A 16,689-nucleotide genomic window follows, 5' to 3' on the forward strand; every position below is an offset into this window, starting at 1 on the left:
CAGAGGGTCTGTGGGGCCCAAGAATTGCATTCGGACAGTTCCCAGGGGCTGATGCTTCTGTTGCTCCAGCGTGCCTGCTTTGAGTAGCACTATGCTAGGGGATGGTGGGAACCTTCCATCATTTTTTTTCTCTTTTTATTTATTTTTATTGATTTCAGATAGAGGAAGGGAGAGGGAGTAGAGAATCATCCATCGGCTGCCTCCTGCACACCCCACACGAAGGATTGAACCTGCAACCTGGGCATGTGCCCTGACGGGGAATTGAACTGTGACCTGTGACCTTCTGGTTCACAGGTCCACACTCAACCACTAAGCCATGCTGGCCGGGCACACACCATTTTTTTCAATGTTCTTTTCTTCCTTTTCATATAGCAGATATTTTCCCAGCCCAAGATTGTGTAAGGTCCTGTGGCAGGGGCTGGGCATGGAGGAGGGAAAGGTAGCAAAGAACAGTGAGGGATGGTTGCCATCTTCTTGTGATACCGAAGGTAGAACTTTGCACCCCTTCTGGTATCAGGAGAATAGCCCATTAATGCGCACAAAGAGAACATAGATTATGAATGTACATGAAGGTTATGGGCTGTTCAGCCCAGGGCCTCACACATGGAACATTATTATAAATATCTGTTAGACAAACAAAAGTGATGTATTTAAATGAACAAAGACTATGAGGATGACTTTAGATCAGTGGTCGGCAAACTCATTAGTCAACAGAGCCAAATATCAACAGTACAACGATTGAAATTTCTTTTGAGAGCCAAATTTTTTAAACTGAAACTATATAGGTAGGTACATTGTTATTAACTGAATTAGGGTATTCCTAAGGCTTAGGAAGAGCCACACTCAAGGGGCTAAAGAGCTGCATGTGGCTTGCGAGCCACAGTTTGCCGACCATGGCTTTAGATGGACCCTTGTTCATCTTAGCTCAGGGGAAGTGGATGATACTGATTCTGGGTGAAAGGGGAAGAGAGCCAGTCTATTTTCTGCACAAGATGCTCCATATATGTTATTTCTTTCCTATAACCGCCCTGTGAGGTGTTATCAGTATTTTATAGATGGGAAACTGAGGCTCAGGGAGTTTAAGAACTTGCCCACAAGGTGGCAACAAAAAAAATCCAGCTGGTTAATAGATGGAGCTGGAAGTCCACTCCATGTCCGTGTATGTTCAAGCTCTGTGTTCTTTCTTGGAGCAATGGTCCAGAAACTGGGATCTTAGGAAAAATGCAGGCTCCATGCCTGGGTTGGAGTTTCTGGAGGTGGGACCCAGGCATCTGTTTTTTGTTTTAATATATTTCTTTATTGATTTCAGAGAGGAAGGGAGGAGAGAGAGATGGAAACATCAATGATGAGAGAGAATCATCGATCGGCTGCCTCCTGCACGCCCCCTACTGGGGACCAAGCCCGCAACCCAGGCATGTGCCCTTGGCTGGAATCGAACCCGGGGCCCCTCAGTCCGCAGGCTGACGATCTATCCACTGAGCCAAGTTGGCTAGGTGTTTTTAAAGCAAAATAGATCTCCCAGGTTTGGAAGCCACCAGCTGTAGAGCATACCTTAGAAAGTTGAGTATGTGAGTGTGTGCATGTATGTGTTGTTGTTTGCCAAATGGGGTTGCAGATATTCTGGAAGAGCAGTCATTTCTTTTCTTTTTAAAATTTATCTTTATTGTTGAAAGTATTACAGATGTGTCCCCCCCCCCCCCCCCCCCCCCCATCCTCCTTGACTCCTTCTAGCCCGCTCCAGCCCCTTGCCCAAGGTCTTCAACACCCTGGAAGAGCAGTCGATTTTTGATTTTTTTTTCTGTTCACATTTGCTCACCAATTTATAGCATCAAAGATCCTAAAATGATTTCATCCGATCCTGTTTACTGGTGTCTATATTTCTATGGCAGTTAGCGTGTCTTTGACGGTATGGGGCACAGGTCTCATTTCTTCCAGCTGCACATGGTTCTGGGTCTGTCGAAGTTTAGTTCAGTGAACAGTCATGGAGGGGCTGCTGTAGGGGCCACAGGGGACTGGGTGGGACTGCGTCCCCTGAGAAGTTACAGCTGCTGCTTAGCTCTAACTCAATTTTCATGCAGAAATGCGTGCTCAGTGTTGGCCAGATCTGATTTTTCAAGAGAAGCCAGAAATCTGGGTTTCTGTGAGAAATCTTTCAATTTTAAAAGAGTTGGCAACAGTTGTAAATCAAAACACACACACAATTTTAAGAGTCAAACAGAACCCAACGAAAGGACTTAGTCCCTGATGCCAGTGGTCAATATCTGGGTCTCGCTTGAGAGGCTTCAGTGATGGCAGATGGTGTCATCTCAGTCTTTGTATAAAAATGCACTTTTAGCCCTGGCCGGGTAGCTCCGTTGGTTAGAGCACCATACCAATATGCCACAGTTGGGGGTTTGATCTCTGGTCCGGGCACATACAGGAATCAACTAATGAATGCATAAATAAGTGGAAGAACAAATTGACGTTTCTGTCTCTGTCTCTCTCAAATCAATCAGTAAAATAAAATAAAAATGCACGTTTATTTCAGACCAAATGTGAGGAGTACTGGCCTTCCAAGCAGGCCAAGGACTATGGGGACATAACTGTGGCAATGACATCCGAGATTGTTCTTCCAGAATGGACCATCAGAGACTTCATAGTGAAAAATGTAAGTAGGAGGTCAAGATGGCTAGGTCCCTAGAAAATGACCATATGTTAATTTTAGGGGTGATACTTCTTAGGTTAATATTAACCAATATTTTTTTATGCATTCAAAAAATGTTCTTGCTTTCTTCTTTACAGAATAAAACAATTCATATCTGTACACACTCTAAGGCAACCCTGTAGCTTTACTTTCTTAAGGAGCATTTCATATTATTCTTGAATAAAATGGACCTTAATGGCTCAGCATCCATAGCTCCTTTCTTTCCACTTCCTGCGGACTTGCTCACAGAGTTTTTGTTACAAACCAAGGCCTTTTGTATTAGTTGGTAGGAACTGTGCCACCAGGAGCAGCCATTTCCTGTTGGACAGTTTCATTAAATAGGATTCCCGAGCGTATACACATGGCTTCCCTGACCCCCCAAAATTGTGAAAACAAATCCAATAAATTGTGTAGGCACTTTAGGAAGTCAGCTTATGTGCCTTTTCTCTTTTGTTAAGGGTGTTTAAAAATAGAAGCAGTGTCAAGAAGTGACATTAGCTTCCGATGGGCATGCAAATGGGCATAATCCTTTGCGGTTTGTTATCAAGGGCATAAAAATGTCCATTTCCCTTTGGTCCGGTGGTTCCAAGTTTGAGAATCTATTCCAAAGAATCAATCTACAATATAGGAGAAGGCTTATTATTCATAAAAATGAATCTCAGCATTATTCGTAATGGGAGCAGGGGTTTGGAAACCATGCAAATATCTAGCTTTTGGAGAATGGAGAACTAAACTATAGGTTATCTAGTCATTGTGTCATTATTCAGCTATTTGTAATGAAAGCTATGTAAACTGGATAATTGCAATGAACATAATTAAGTGAACATGCTAGGAGACAAAATTTTATGCACATTATGAATAATACTTAAAAGGAAAGCCCGGAAGTGGACTCATTGGTGTTGAATTTTATGGGGTGGGGGTTGGTGAGTTAGGTACTAATGTACGAGAATTATCCTTGAAGATTTCCATAAGTCTTGGATGCAGTGTGTCATATTAAGTATTAACTCTTTACTAATTGCTGTGTCTCAAAGGCTCTGGCCTTAGCTAATATTTTAATTCCTTTCGGGGACATGCTGTCCAAACTTACCTTGCACTTGTGTTGGCTGCATAAATAATGCAATTTATAATAGTGGAGAATTCTTTAAAATGTCACACATATTTCTATAGATTTCACCTATTTAAAATGAACTGGCTTATCCTTGGTTGCTTTTACTGCTTGGGGTTCACCCTTGTGGAAGAGAATTGTGGGTGGAATTGTCCACGTCATTTAAAAATTACTGTTACTATTAATATTATTTTTATTAACTAAACTTCAGATTTTATTCAGATTTAACATTTTTCTACTAAAGCCCTTTCCTGTTCCTGGACCCAATCTAGGATACCCTATAGCATTTAGTAAAATATTTACTTTTTAATCACAGAAAATGCACATGTATATTTTCATTTTTAGAAGTGGAAACATAACAGGTAGAGTGAAAAGTTTATTTTGACTGTACCCCCACCTGGGCTCCTTTGCCTCCCTGTAGAAATCATACTGACAAGCCCGACTTTCCCTCTTCCCTTCTCTCCTCTTGCCTGTCAAGGCTGGCTTTCTTTGGGTGAATACTTTTGGTAAGTTTGTGAATGTTACATTTGTGTGTGATGGGGCTTCACAGAACTCTCTCCTGTTTCTGCCTTGTTTTCCACATTTTGAGGAATGTGAATGCACTGTGTTTATAACGTATATGCATTTTTTAAAAAGCCTCAAAGGGTAGCTGTCATAAAGGAGACGGCAATGCCTGCAGTCCAGATGTAGGCACGCACGGTGCAGTCCAGATGTGGACACACACAGGTGCGGGCAGTGCCTGGCTGTGGGCCTGATGAGGACGGTTGAATCAGGGACAGGAATGGCCCAGCCTGGGTAGAGTTCTGATCAGCAATGTCCATGCTCCCATCCTGGTAGGAAACCGTCTGTGTAATAACTAACTTGTAGCAGGGTTCACTTTCTATTGTCTGTCTGCTGTTGACATAGATGTTTTTTGGGGGCGGGGGAGGTCCTTTCTCAAATGCCTACAATTCTAAATATTTCCTTGGTGCTTGCTATTTGCCTACCGTGTTATTAGATTCTCTGGAAGATGTGAATTACGAGGCAGTTCTTGCCCTGAGGGCACCGAGTGTCTCAGCTGGATTCGGTACATTTATTTTAGGTCAGTGACATTCCCAGGTGGGCTCTGGGATGGGCTTTAGGAAGCTCTCAGGAGTGGTAGGTGTGAATGTGAGTGCACTGTAGGCAGGAAGCTGTGGTGGGAAAGGGAAGAGGTCTGAACCCAAACGCAGAGGGTGAGGGACTTCTACCACCTATGCCGAGTGTTGGGGACATCACTTTACTTCTTGGAACTTTTGCTCCCTTGTCTTTAAAGGTGGAATAAAAAACCCTCCGGCTTGGGTATGTTATGAGGAATTGATGAGTATACTGAAGTTTGTGTAAGCACATTATTAGCTGTTGCACCAAAATAAAATTCTAATTTCTAGTTGTAACCACTCCTGGTTGAAGCCACCTTTCAGCATTTGGTGCAGCTCAGCATTCAGGTACTGCTTCGTTTCACAGCCTTTCTGATGTTGCCAGGCAGCTTTTCTCTCAGGCTCTACCCTCTACTTTCTTCTTCTTCTTCTTCTTTTTTTTTAAAATATGTTTTTATTGATTTTTGGAGAGAGAGGAAGGGAGAAATAAACTTCGAGGTGAGAGAGAAACACTCATTGGCTGCCTCCCATACATGCCCTGTCTGAGGACTGAACCTGCAACTTGGGCATGTGCCCTGACCAGGAATCGAACCGGGATCCCTTGGTACACGGGGCAACACTCAAGCAACTGAGCCACACTGGCCAGCGCTAACCTCTCGTTTCTTTTCTTGGCTTTTAGAAGCAGACAAGTGACAGTCACCCTCTGCGACAATTCCACTTCACGTCCTGGCCTGACCACGGGGTTCCCGACACCACTGACCTGCTCATCAACTTCCGGTATCTTGTCCGTGACTACATGAAGCAGAGTCCTCCCGAATCGCCAATTCTGGTGCATTGCAGGTAGGCAGGGGGCATGTCACCTGAGACAGATTTCCAAGGCAATTATAAGTACGGACACTTTTGAAAAGCAAGGTCTAGATTGAGCGCAGTAGGCATTTCAATTTACAGATTCAGGAAAGGTTTAGATACGGGGCCACAACTTAGTCCCCAAATCCTGGGACAGGGAATGGCACACTATATAGCTTGTGGGCCAGATTGGGTAGGTTGTCTGTATTTTTTTTTAAACTAGAATGTATTTTAACGTATTTCTTATTTATAATACTTTCTTCTAAAACATTTCAATCTTACAAAAATATAGAGAAGAATACCAATTTATAAAGCATGCCATGAGACCATTTGTGTTTCTTTTTGTTAATAGTACATTCTAGATATAAAGTCTCCACCTAACCAGTCTCCTATCCCATTCTCCTTATGCAGGTGAATGTAGTCCTAAGGTCATCTGCTTTAGTTTAGTCCCTTGCGTGCTCCTGTGTTTTATTGCATATGTACATATCTCTCTGGTTTCATACAGCTTTAAACTTTTACCAGGTTTTGTTGTGCATACATCATTCTGCAACCTGCTTTCTTCATTCAGCATGTTGGTTTGTTATTTAACAATATTGGAACACATAATTCCAGTTTGTTTTATTTATTCACTTAAAATATTTTTTTGACACACAAAAAACTGCACGTAACTTAATATAGACAACCTGATAAGTTTGGGGATACGCATATATACCCATGGCACTAGCACCACAATCTATTTTGCTGCCTGTTTTTGTGAAGTTGTACTGGGCCACAGCCATGCTCACTTGTTTGCATATTGTCTGCAGTTACTTTCATGCCACGATGGCAGAAAGAGGCCACTGGCTTGCAAAGCCGAGGATATTTACTGTCTGGCCCTTTGCAGAAGTTTGCCACCCCCTCCTCTAGAACAATGACATGAGCTTTAAAGCAAATGGGTGAATTTAAGACAGAAGAAAGGAGGGGGCTGTGTTCCCCTCTGGGGAATAAATTGATGAGACTTGCCATCCTAGCTTATGGTGGCAACTTGACCGGGCCTGAGACCCAAGAAGCTCCAGCAAGGTGGTTTTTTTTAAAGAGAAAGGGAGAGGGACAAAGGGAGAGGGAGAGAGAGATAGAAACATCAATAATGAGAGAGAATCATTGATCGGCTGCCTTCTGCACACCCCACACTGGGAGTCAAGCCTGCAACCCAGGCATGTGCCCTGATTGGGAGTCAAATCGTCATCTCCTGGTTCATAGGTTGATGCTCAATCACGGAGCCACACCAGCTGGGCTAGCAAGGTGTTTTATATGTGGCATTTGACTCCAAAGGAACTTGAGGATTTGGGCCGCAGTCCCACGCTAGTGCATCCTGATGTGCTGAGGTTTCAGTTGAGCAAACGTTGAATGATGCTGGGCTCTGCCCTCACAGCCTGGTAATGGAGGAGAGCACACACCTGCACAGGGAGGGGAGGCTGTCCAGCAGAGGTCACCCATGGAGACCTGCTTGTTCCCCTTCCCTTCTAGTGCGGGCGTTGGAAGGACGGGCACTTTCATTGCCATCGATCGTCTCATCTACCAGATAGAGAATGAGTACTCCGTGGACGTGTACGGGATTGTGTATGACCTTCGCATGCACAGGCCTCTAATGGTGCAAACAGAGGTGAGGCCAGCATCTGTTGGACAACCCACCCTTCCTGTCTGTTCATGTCACGCACTCGTGTTAAACTGTTTCACCCTTCCAGATCCTTCTGGCTCCTGGCCGTGATCTAACACTCGCTTTCTTTAAGATCCTTAAGTGACATGGGCTTGGACTACCCGATACAGTGACCCATGGTACCGATATCAGTGATGGCGCTACAACCCTAGACAGGATCCTTACCCACTGCCACCGACTCACCCAATAATCTCAGCAGGTCCCTGAACTTTGGCTTCTGGATTTAACACTCATAAAATTGACCTTTTTGCTCTTTGTTTTTTCTTTTTTAAAAAAATATGTTTTTATTGATTTCAGAGAAAGGGAGAGAGAGGGATAGAGAGATAGAAACATCAATGACGAGAGCGAATCATTGATCGGCTGCCTCCTGCACGCTCCCTACTGGGGATTGGGCCTGCCACCTGGGCATGTGCCCTTGACCGGAATCGAACCGTGACCTCCTGGTTCATAGGTCGACGCTCAACCACTGAGCCATGCCAGCCGGGCTCGCTCTTTATTTCTAAGAAGCTCTGGCCATCCTTAAAGTAAACTAGTGAAACAGACTTATCAGATATTAATAATGTGAAATAGCGTAATGCAGCTTTAAGCGTGAATATAGCCATGTATCCCAGCCTTGTGCTGGTTAACGAACAGCAGGTCCGTAGCTGTGGGAGGATGGTGGGCAACTGAGAAAGGGATGCTTGGTGGCCACGGTGCCGCTGTGTAGCACTGGTAGGCTGGCTGTCCCTGACGTGTTCCCAGCAAGCCGTTCCCAGGCATGTTCTCAACACATATATTGGGAAGTGGCCCTTCTCGAAGCTGCAGGGTGAATGTGCCTCGACCAGGATGAGAGCAGCATGTTCGTTTTGTATCGGGCTGTCGCTGTGAATATGTGCCCTGCTTCTGAGTCCAGCGGGGAATGTTCTAGAGGCCTGGGTAACGGCGTGCTTTGGGGTGAGCAGTGCGGTTGTGGTGCAAAGTGTGGAATTGCCCTCCTGTGTTGGTTGGAAAAGACATTTTCTTTTTTTTGCTACAATTATGTGGAGTAGCTGTTCTCTATCTTTTTTCCTCCTCTGAGAGAAGCAGAAATCTTAGACCTGCTTACAAATGATTTTCATGTCCCCTTTTAAATTTTGAAAATAATGTTAACAGTCGATATTAAAAGATCTGACAAAATACAGGGTATATTTTTCTCTCTTACTTTTTTCTTCCCCACTCACACTCCCTGGAAGTAGCCAGTGTTTACAACTTGTGTGTATCTTCATAGGCTTCTTGATGTACAGCTGCAGAAAAACACATGCACACACACACACACACACACACACACGTGCACGTGCAGTATTTTTTTAAAATGAAACCCTATTTTATATATGCTACTGCCCTGCAATTTATTTCCTCTTACAGCATCATGGATATTTTTCTGTGTTGGCATATACCTCTTCTTCCTCTTGTAATGGATACTACCGATCTGATATGCCGCCTACAGGTGGTCCCCACCCAACTCTACCCCATCATCCCCCTTACCCCACCTCCTCTGTGGAGAATCACAGTTTATTCCTTATTCTGCACATCCCCACTAGCCAAGAAAATCTTTTAGAGTTTTTTTGATGTGAATGTCCGTGTGCATTACCACCTCCACATCCTTCTGCTGCCCTTCCCCACGATTCTGGTATTTCTCCTTGGATGTGACACCGACACATGGCGATGAGAAGTTGGGGCTGCCAGGGGCTGTGGGTGGAGGCACATTCCTGGTTGTCGGTGGGATGAGTTCACTTTTCGTTCCTTGATAAGTATGAAAAACCAGAAAAAGTGAGCATGTTTTTTTTTTTTTTTTTTTTTTCATATCAGGTTGTTTTTTTTAAAGACTGTTTTATATGATCCACACTCGAAAGCCAGGATCGTGTTGGGTTGGATATATTTTAAGGGTCAGAGGTCTGTTTTACCTACTGAATCTTGGAATCTTGCTGAGGGGAGGTCTGGGGAATCTGCCCCTCTGGCTGAGACTCATTGATGGTGAGGTTCTTGCTCTCTAGAAAGTGATTACCCCTGGACTCATTAACCTGAAGTGTCTGCTGTGGGGCAGGTGGGGTTGGGGAGCGGGAATCAGTTTGCAAATAAGGGTGGATGCTAATCTCCGGCACCGGTGCTCACGTGCTTCCTTCTTGCCCCTGTCTAACAGGACCAGTATGTTTTCCTCAATCAGTGTGTTTTGGATATCATCCGGTCCCACAGGGACTCGAAAGTGGATCTCATCTACCAGAACACAACCGCAATGACAATCTACGAAAACCTCGCCCCCGTGACCACGTTTGGACAAACCAATGGTTACATCGCCTGATTCCAAAGGAAATTCTCTCTGGAGTTAAGGAGGCCACCACACCCACAGCAAAGGAAGAAGCCCCGATGTGGACAGGCGTTTAGATGTCTAATATCTTAATTCTTTGTTCTGTTTTGTTAGAACTAATTGAGGGTGTGAAGCTGCCCACGTAACACGTGAGAGATGGGAAGTTGGGGCTGTTGGGGGCTGTGGATGGGTGGTGAGCCAATCAGCTGCATTCCTGGTCCCCGGTGGGAGGAGTTCACTCTTTTCGCTTGAGAATGATGGAAAACCAGGAAAAGTGAGCTATGATTCTTTTTTTCTTTTTCAAAACAGATTTTTTTTTTTTAAACAAAACAAAACTATTTTATATGATCCACATGGGAAAGCCAGGATCGTGTTGGGTTGAATATATTTTAAGTATCAGAGGTCTATTTTTACCTACTGAATCTCGGAATCTCGCTGATGGAAGATGCATAACTGTGGACGATGACCGTGCAGGGAGGGGCCGGCGGCGCCTCTCCTGCCCGGGTTTTCTATTGGAACATGTGCCTTTTCTGAATTATGCTTCCACAGGCAGAACTCAGAAGATTTCTCTATTTTTGTATCGAATCTCATAATTGGACTCTGCAGAATATTTAAACGGTAGTTTAGTATCAGAGGCTCAGCCTTCTCAGTAACATTCCTAATCTTGATGAGAGGAGGCCCCTCCCCCACCCCCCGTTTTGTGTTCTATTCTTTCTTCCCCTTCCCCCCCAGTTCCCCACAGATGTGTGTATTCAGCCCACTGGTTGAATGAGAGTGGAATTTTTTTTTGGCTGTGGCAGTGGGGCGGGGGGGGGGGGGGGGCGGGCGGGTGTGGGTAGGAAAGCAAAGGAAACCTACAGTGATGGACTACCCTTTTCTAGTCCCCGTTTTTTCCTTTTTTTCTCATTTCGTATTTGGTAAGAAGGATTATTTAAAGGTGCAATATGTGACTAGTGATTCCTGATGCTCTAGGTTCTTAGCAACGTTTTACTCAGGTTGGCATTTTATGTGTCTGTGTGTGTGTGTGTGTGTGTGTGTGTGTAAATGCGTGGCAATCTGTGAACACTTCAGTGTGAAAACAGTGTCAAAGTAATTCCTCCTCCTTCGAAGTCCACTGGCTTTAGTCTGTCTGCGGTGACACATATTGATATCTACTGTATATATATAGATACTAAACTCTCAAAAACAGTCATTCCTTTGAATTGAGGTGTACAAAGTTGGAATTTGTATCGAGATGTAATTATTATTTTTAAAACCTCTTTTCACTATACTGCTGCTGTAATTACTTTGATTTTTAAAAAAATGTAGGTTAACTTTTTTTTTTTTCCTTCAGGTGTGTATCCACCAAGAATTTCAGAATTTATGTGGGTTAATTTTATTGGTACATAATCTGTAAACTTCTCAAGGCATTAACATGAAAGGATTTGTTTCTTTTTATTTTATATTGTGGCTCAGGTTCTATTGTGAAGTTTTGAGTGTAGCCTCCAATCGGCAACGAAGTACACAAGGTCTTATGAAGGAATGTCCAACCCCCGAAAGCCCGTGGCCCTTGGCCACAGCCATGAATCCTGCTGTAAACTTAGGATGAATGTGTCCTATGGAAGATGGGGGCGGGGTCCTCTCCGAGCGCTCTGCTCCCTGTGGACCCGTGGGAGCCCTTCTCCTGACCCTGCCTCGCTCCTCAGCTCACCGGCACTTTGATAACGGAACTGAACGTGTGACTGGGTGTTTGGGGTTAGGAAGGGTGAACCACGACGTACTGATACCCTTGATTCAGTTCAGAGGTCCGTGCTGTACGTCTGTTGTCCCCTGTCCCTTTGAGGTACCGAAAGAATGAAAAGGAGAGGCGGTGATGTCTCGTTTTGGGAGAACCTTACTTCCCAAACAGAAATTGCACTTTTTGCTGAATCCTTTGCTGTCTTTGGTAGTAAGCATTTCATTCAATGTCAGACCCTTCGAGGAAGGGGTTGGCCCGGCCAGGTCGGGCCCTCTGGACCCCACTTCGGAGGGGCCTTTGGCTGTGTAGGTCTGAATCAAGGAAGCCACACCGTTGCGGGGTGTGGGGTGCAGCCGGGTTTGGGCCGATTGCTTCCAGACCTTCTCACTGGTCTGGCCCCCAATGCATGCACACCTCAGAGTTCCATAGCTTCAATCAGAGGTCCCGGTTGAGGCAGCAGCTTTGTGGTCACACCCCTCCCCCCTCCAATTTGTCAGGAAACCATTGTGATGGGTCCCATCTGGGTGTCACATCCCGTGGAGATGCTGTGGGCCGCCCTGCCCCTCTCACTGCCATGGAGACGTCCGAGGAAAGGGCTTGCCTCTAAAAATCCCTTTAAAATGAATGAAAGCAACAATAATTATCATCATATTGTATAGAAACTAAAAAAACAGAAACCCTTCTCCCTTCCACCTGGTGTGGGCTTGGGAACTGGGCAGCAGCCGCACGTGCCTCTCCCGCTCGTCATTCCCAGTCCCAGAGGAAGGCCTGTGCTGGGGAGGTCTGGATTCCACGTGGCAGGTCGCACGGAGGTCACCATGCCTCTCTGCATCCTCAAGACGCCGTGGACGGGCCAGTGGGGCGGTGAGAGTATTTATAGCACAGGGATGGCCAAGGGAGATTCCTGTGTAACTATGAAGGACGTGGGGCTGGGGAGATGGTCATAGGAAAGAGGAAGGTGCTTTTGAGCTCCTGCCCCAAACACTCCCAGGAACAAATAACTAGAACTGGAGGGACCGTGGAGAGGGTGGGATTGCCCTGCGTTCGTAGTTGAGTTACATACAGAAAGGCAGCCAGGGTGGGGTGAGTGGTCCTTGGTTTGGGGGATTTGGGTCATTGGATCTCTTCTCCAAGTGAAGAATTTTGCCTCCAAAGTTAAATCGAGTGACGACCGGCACCAGGAGGCAGTGACATCTGGGGTGTGTTCTCTGTGAGCATGCAGTGACAGCTGATGTGGCCCCATTGGCTCCCTTGGGTTTGGGCTTCGTCAGTTACAGGCACCTGGATGGGAGTGGGGGTCGGGGGACCCGCTCTGCAGCTGATTCACGGTTGCTTTTCACGTAGATGAAAAAGCCTGGTTCGTTTTGGAATGGTTGGTCGCGCTTACTGAGCGAAGCAAGACTTGGTGACTGATGTTGATTTGCCTCCGAAGTCCCAAGTTCTGCATTTTCAGACTGTCCAGAGCAGCCGAGCGTTCAACATACTGTAGCTTTTTTTTTTTTTTTTTACCTCCCGTGGGGCACATAAGGGTAGGATGTGTTGATGTAGACTCTAAAACTGTAATTTTCTTGTAACTATTTTGGAATGATGCATATTTCTAAATGTTTGTTATACTTGTACAGAGTATTGCTGTTGGTTGCTTTTCTTTGTTTTTTAAGGAAAAAATGGCCTGAAAATTTTTTTAAAAGACTTACAAATACCAAATATAAAAAAATGTCAACACATTATGCCTTTGTTTGTTTCTGCTTCCCCCGCCTCCCCGCCCCGTCCCCCCCCCCCCCCCCCCCTTACTTGGTGTCTGCACCGTTTCATTTACCACTCGGTTTACTGCCCTGCATTCAGCGGGGGTGTTCTCGACAAAAGCACGCTTCCCTGTGGGACTTACCACATCCCATTAGTTTGCGGGGGCAGCCGTAACCAGGTCCCACACACGGGGGGCTGAGGCAGCAGACATGTATTTCTCACAGCTCTGGAGATGAGACGTTCAAGATGAAGGTGTCAGCAGGGCTGGTTCCTTTCGTGGCTTGTAGTTGGCCGTCTCCCTGTGTCCTCACATGGTTGTCCCTCTGTGTGTGTCTGTGTCCCATTCTCCCCTTCTTTTAAGGACATCAGTCATAGTGGATTAGAGGCCACCCTTGTGACCTAATTTTACCTTCATTTTACCTCTCAAAAGTCCCTGTCTCCAAATACATTCACATTCGGAAGTACTTGGGGAGACACATCCAGGGAGATTAAGGGAAAAGGAGGCTTAGGAGCTTTGAATGTGCATCTGAGAGGTGGCTGTGTGCTCTCAGAGGGTCCCCACCCATGTTTTAGGGGGTTTGTTGTTGATGGATTTGGGGAATCCCAGAATTGCTGGGATATGTGGCATTGGGTTAGTTTTTATTTCATTCCTTTCTGTTATGCTTGATGCAAACACTAAGCAGACAAAGATGACTTTGTTTTGAGATCTCTCGTTCCTCTTGCCTGAGCCAAGTTAATCCATTCAACAGCGATACACTAAGTGTCTGCCATGCTCCAGCCCCCCAGGGTATCCATGGTAACACAAGGGACAAAAGTCTTGGCCCTCATGGAGCGTATGTTCTGATCAGAGGAGTCAGACAAACAGCATGTACATAAAACCTTTAGTGTGTTAGATGGTGGAAATATAGAGAAAAAGAGCATTTCACTCCCTGATGCAACTCGTCATTTTCACACGACAAGGAGAGCGCTCTCTGCACGTTCTCCATGTGTTCTCCACACAAGCCCTGCTTTGGGGGAAATAAAAGATGTTTGGTCAGACACGGTGCACACTCCTCAGGCCGGTCGGGGAGACAGAGATGGATGCAGTAGAAGCCTTGCCGGTAGGAGAGGGCAGAGGGACGGGCCAGGTGCGTGTGTGGTGCCAATGGGAAGTGAACTGTGAAATGCCAGAGGGGATTGAAAGGAACAGGTAACAGGGATCCCAGAAGCACTACGAGTGGGGTGGCGTCTGAGCTGACCCTTAAGCAGAATTTTAGCAGGAGGATAAGGAAGGTGTGGAAGTGCATGCTTTGCTAGGAGCATGGCGAGGCTTCCCGGTGACTGGGATATGAGCGTGCAGGAAGGGGTCAGGTGAGGTGGTGGCGGATGACCCTGAAAGGCAAAAGCTCTAGGACTGTAAGCGTGGGTGACTAAAACTGTCTCCCCTTGAAAATACTGGACCAAGGGGGGTGAGGGCATGAGAGGCGGGGCTTGGGGGGTAATGGGATGAGGACACATATGTTAATACCTTAATGAAGAAATTAATAAAAAGTACTGGACCAGGTATGTGTGTATGTACAGGCACACACACACATATACATGTAAACACACACACACACACACACAATATTTCACCTTAACTATTTTCTTTGGATGGAAACTGCACAGTAGTCACAGGGGTGGCCATGGCAGGATGAAGGAAGGTACCACTAGACAGCTGGCTGGTTAATGGGAGTGAAGGGTATACTTGGCCACAGAGAGCAGGGTACACTGAGCCCTCTCAGTGGAAGACATGTCTCCTGGGCCTTTAGGTCCCCATTAGGTTCTCCGCAGATCAGGCAGGGTGGTCCCTCAGGCCTTTGGAGGACCCACCCCCCTCCCCACACTTCTCTTCCTCCTCTCCTCCTCCTCTTGTCCAACCATATGGAGACTGTGGCTAAATGCTAGCTTGCTTGCCAAGGGCAAAATACCTAGTAACAGTTCCAGTACATCCTGCGTTGTTTACTGTGACATGTGGGTGAGATAGGCCAGAGTCCCAGGCATGGCACACTTTAGTAAGTCGGGGTCTGCCCGAGGTCCGTCGCTAAATTCTGTTTTCTGATTAGGCAAAAGGCTCAGATCTGGAGCATATCACAGTGGAATTGTTCCAGACCTAATGGCCCCCCCTGGCTGAGGACAGAAAGTGTTTTTGCTTTGAAAAAGATGCTTCTAGGTGCCTGGGTGCATGAAGAACAGCGCGGGTCTAAGATGTGGAGGCCCGAGCCTTCCTTGGTGCTCCTATGCCCAGACGACTGAGTGGAGATCACAGAACCTTCCCACGAGGACAAGCACGAGGAGGCAGAGACTGAGGTCTGTCCCGAGCCTCGGAGCGCAGCACCTGTGGCTGGTGGGACGCAGCTGGCCCTTGAACAACTCGGGTTTGAACTGCAGGGCCCGCTTCTAGGCGGATTTAAAAAAATTATAAATACAGTCAACCCTTTGCAAGGGCAGGTTTCGCATCCATGGAGTCATCCAACCGTGGCAGTATTTTCTCATTCACAGCCTCAGATTCGCAACCGCAGATTCTCAATCGCGGATCGAAAGTGCTGTTTTCAATGCGTGGTTGGTTGAATCCGGGAAGGCGAAGCGTCCATGGCGGGGATGTGGGTGCCCTTAACCCTGGCGTCCTGGGAGGGTCCACTGCGCCCAGGGAGCTGAGAGACTCAGGCGGCTGTGGAGGCGCTTTCGGGGGGGTGGGGGCCGGGGGTGGGGGGTTGCTCTGAGCCTGAGGACACCTGGCCATCAGCTCCAATGGGAAGTTTCCGACGTCGGACCCGCCACTCAGCAGAGAAGCTGGAGGTAAGTTCACCAAGAAAAACGATGACAGTTAAATTTTTTTTTTTTTTTTTTGCACAAATGAATGTGGTTATAATTTTGATGCCGCAATATGAAGAGAAACTCACCATATTACCTGGAACACCCGACAAGGGGTAGCTGTCCATTGATAAACGTATGTTTCATTGATCATCTACTCGTGGGCAGGCCGTGGGCCCTGGGAATGTGCTTTAGTGAGAAAACAGGCATGGTCACTGCCTTTGTGGAATTTAAGAGAAAAAAAGCAATGTAGGGAACGATAGGCAGAGAATAGTCACATAAAATGAGGTCATGCATAGAAGACAAGAACCACTCCAGAATCAAGGATTGGTGGGATTATGGCTGGCTTTCGTTTTTGTTTTTACTTGCCTAAATTTTCTGGTTTCTCCCAATGAATATGGGGTACTTGTTAACAATAATTAATGAAAATTTAAGCATTATTTTTCTCATGACTCAATGTATTTTAAAATATATTTGTCATGTTTTACAAAGTTCTTTTTTTAAAAAAATATTTTTATTTCAGGGAGGAAGGGAGAGGGAGAGAGAGAGGAACATCAATGATGAGAGAGAATCATTGATCGGCTGCCTCCTGCCCGCCTTCCCTCCTCCCCCCAATGGGGATGGAGCCC

The 16,689-nt window shown here is 46.1% G+C and overlaps 1 protein-coding gene across 1 annotated transcript in view; it reads left to right on the forward strand.

Moving 5' to 3' along the window:
- Window positions 1–10,572, forward strand: part of PTPRJ (protein tyrosine phosphatase receptor type J) — a 139,488-nt gene extending 128,916 nt beyond the window's left edge. Inside the window, exons 22-25 of the mRNA XM_070428014.1 lie at window positions 2,528–2,647; window positions 5,583–5,743; window positions 7,256–7,391; window positions 9,604–10,572. Coding sequence (XP_070284115.1) covers window positions 2,528–2,647; window positions 5,583–5,743; window positions 7,256–7,391; window positions 9,604–9,762 — 576 coding nt within the window. The 3' untranslated portion in view covers window positions 9,763–10,572. The remainder of the gene's footprint in view (window positions 1–2,527; window positions 2,648–5,582; window positions 5,744–7,255; window positions 7,392–9,603) is intronic.
- Window positions 10,573–16,689: the final 6,117 nt, after the last annotated feature.

This window comes from Myotis yumanensis, unplaced genomic scaffold, assembly GCF_028538775.1.
Source record: "Myotis yumanensis isolate MYYU_CA2020_CCGP unplaced genomic scaffold, mMyoYum1.0.hap1 SCAF_10, whole genome shotgun sequence".
NCBI lineage: Eukaryota > Metazoa > Chordata > Mammalia > Chiroptera > Vespertilionidae > Myotis > Myotis yumanensis.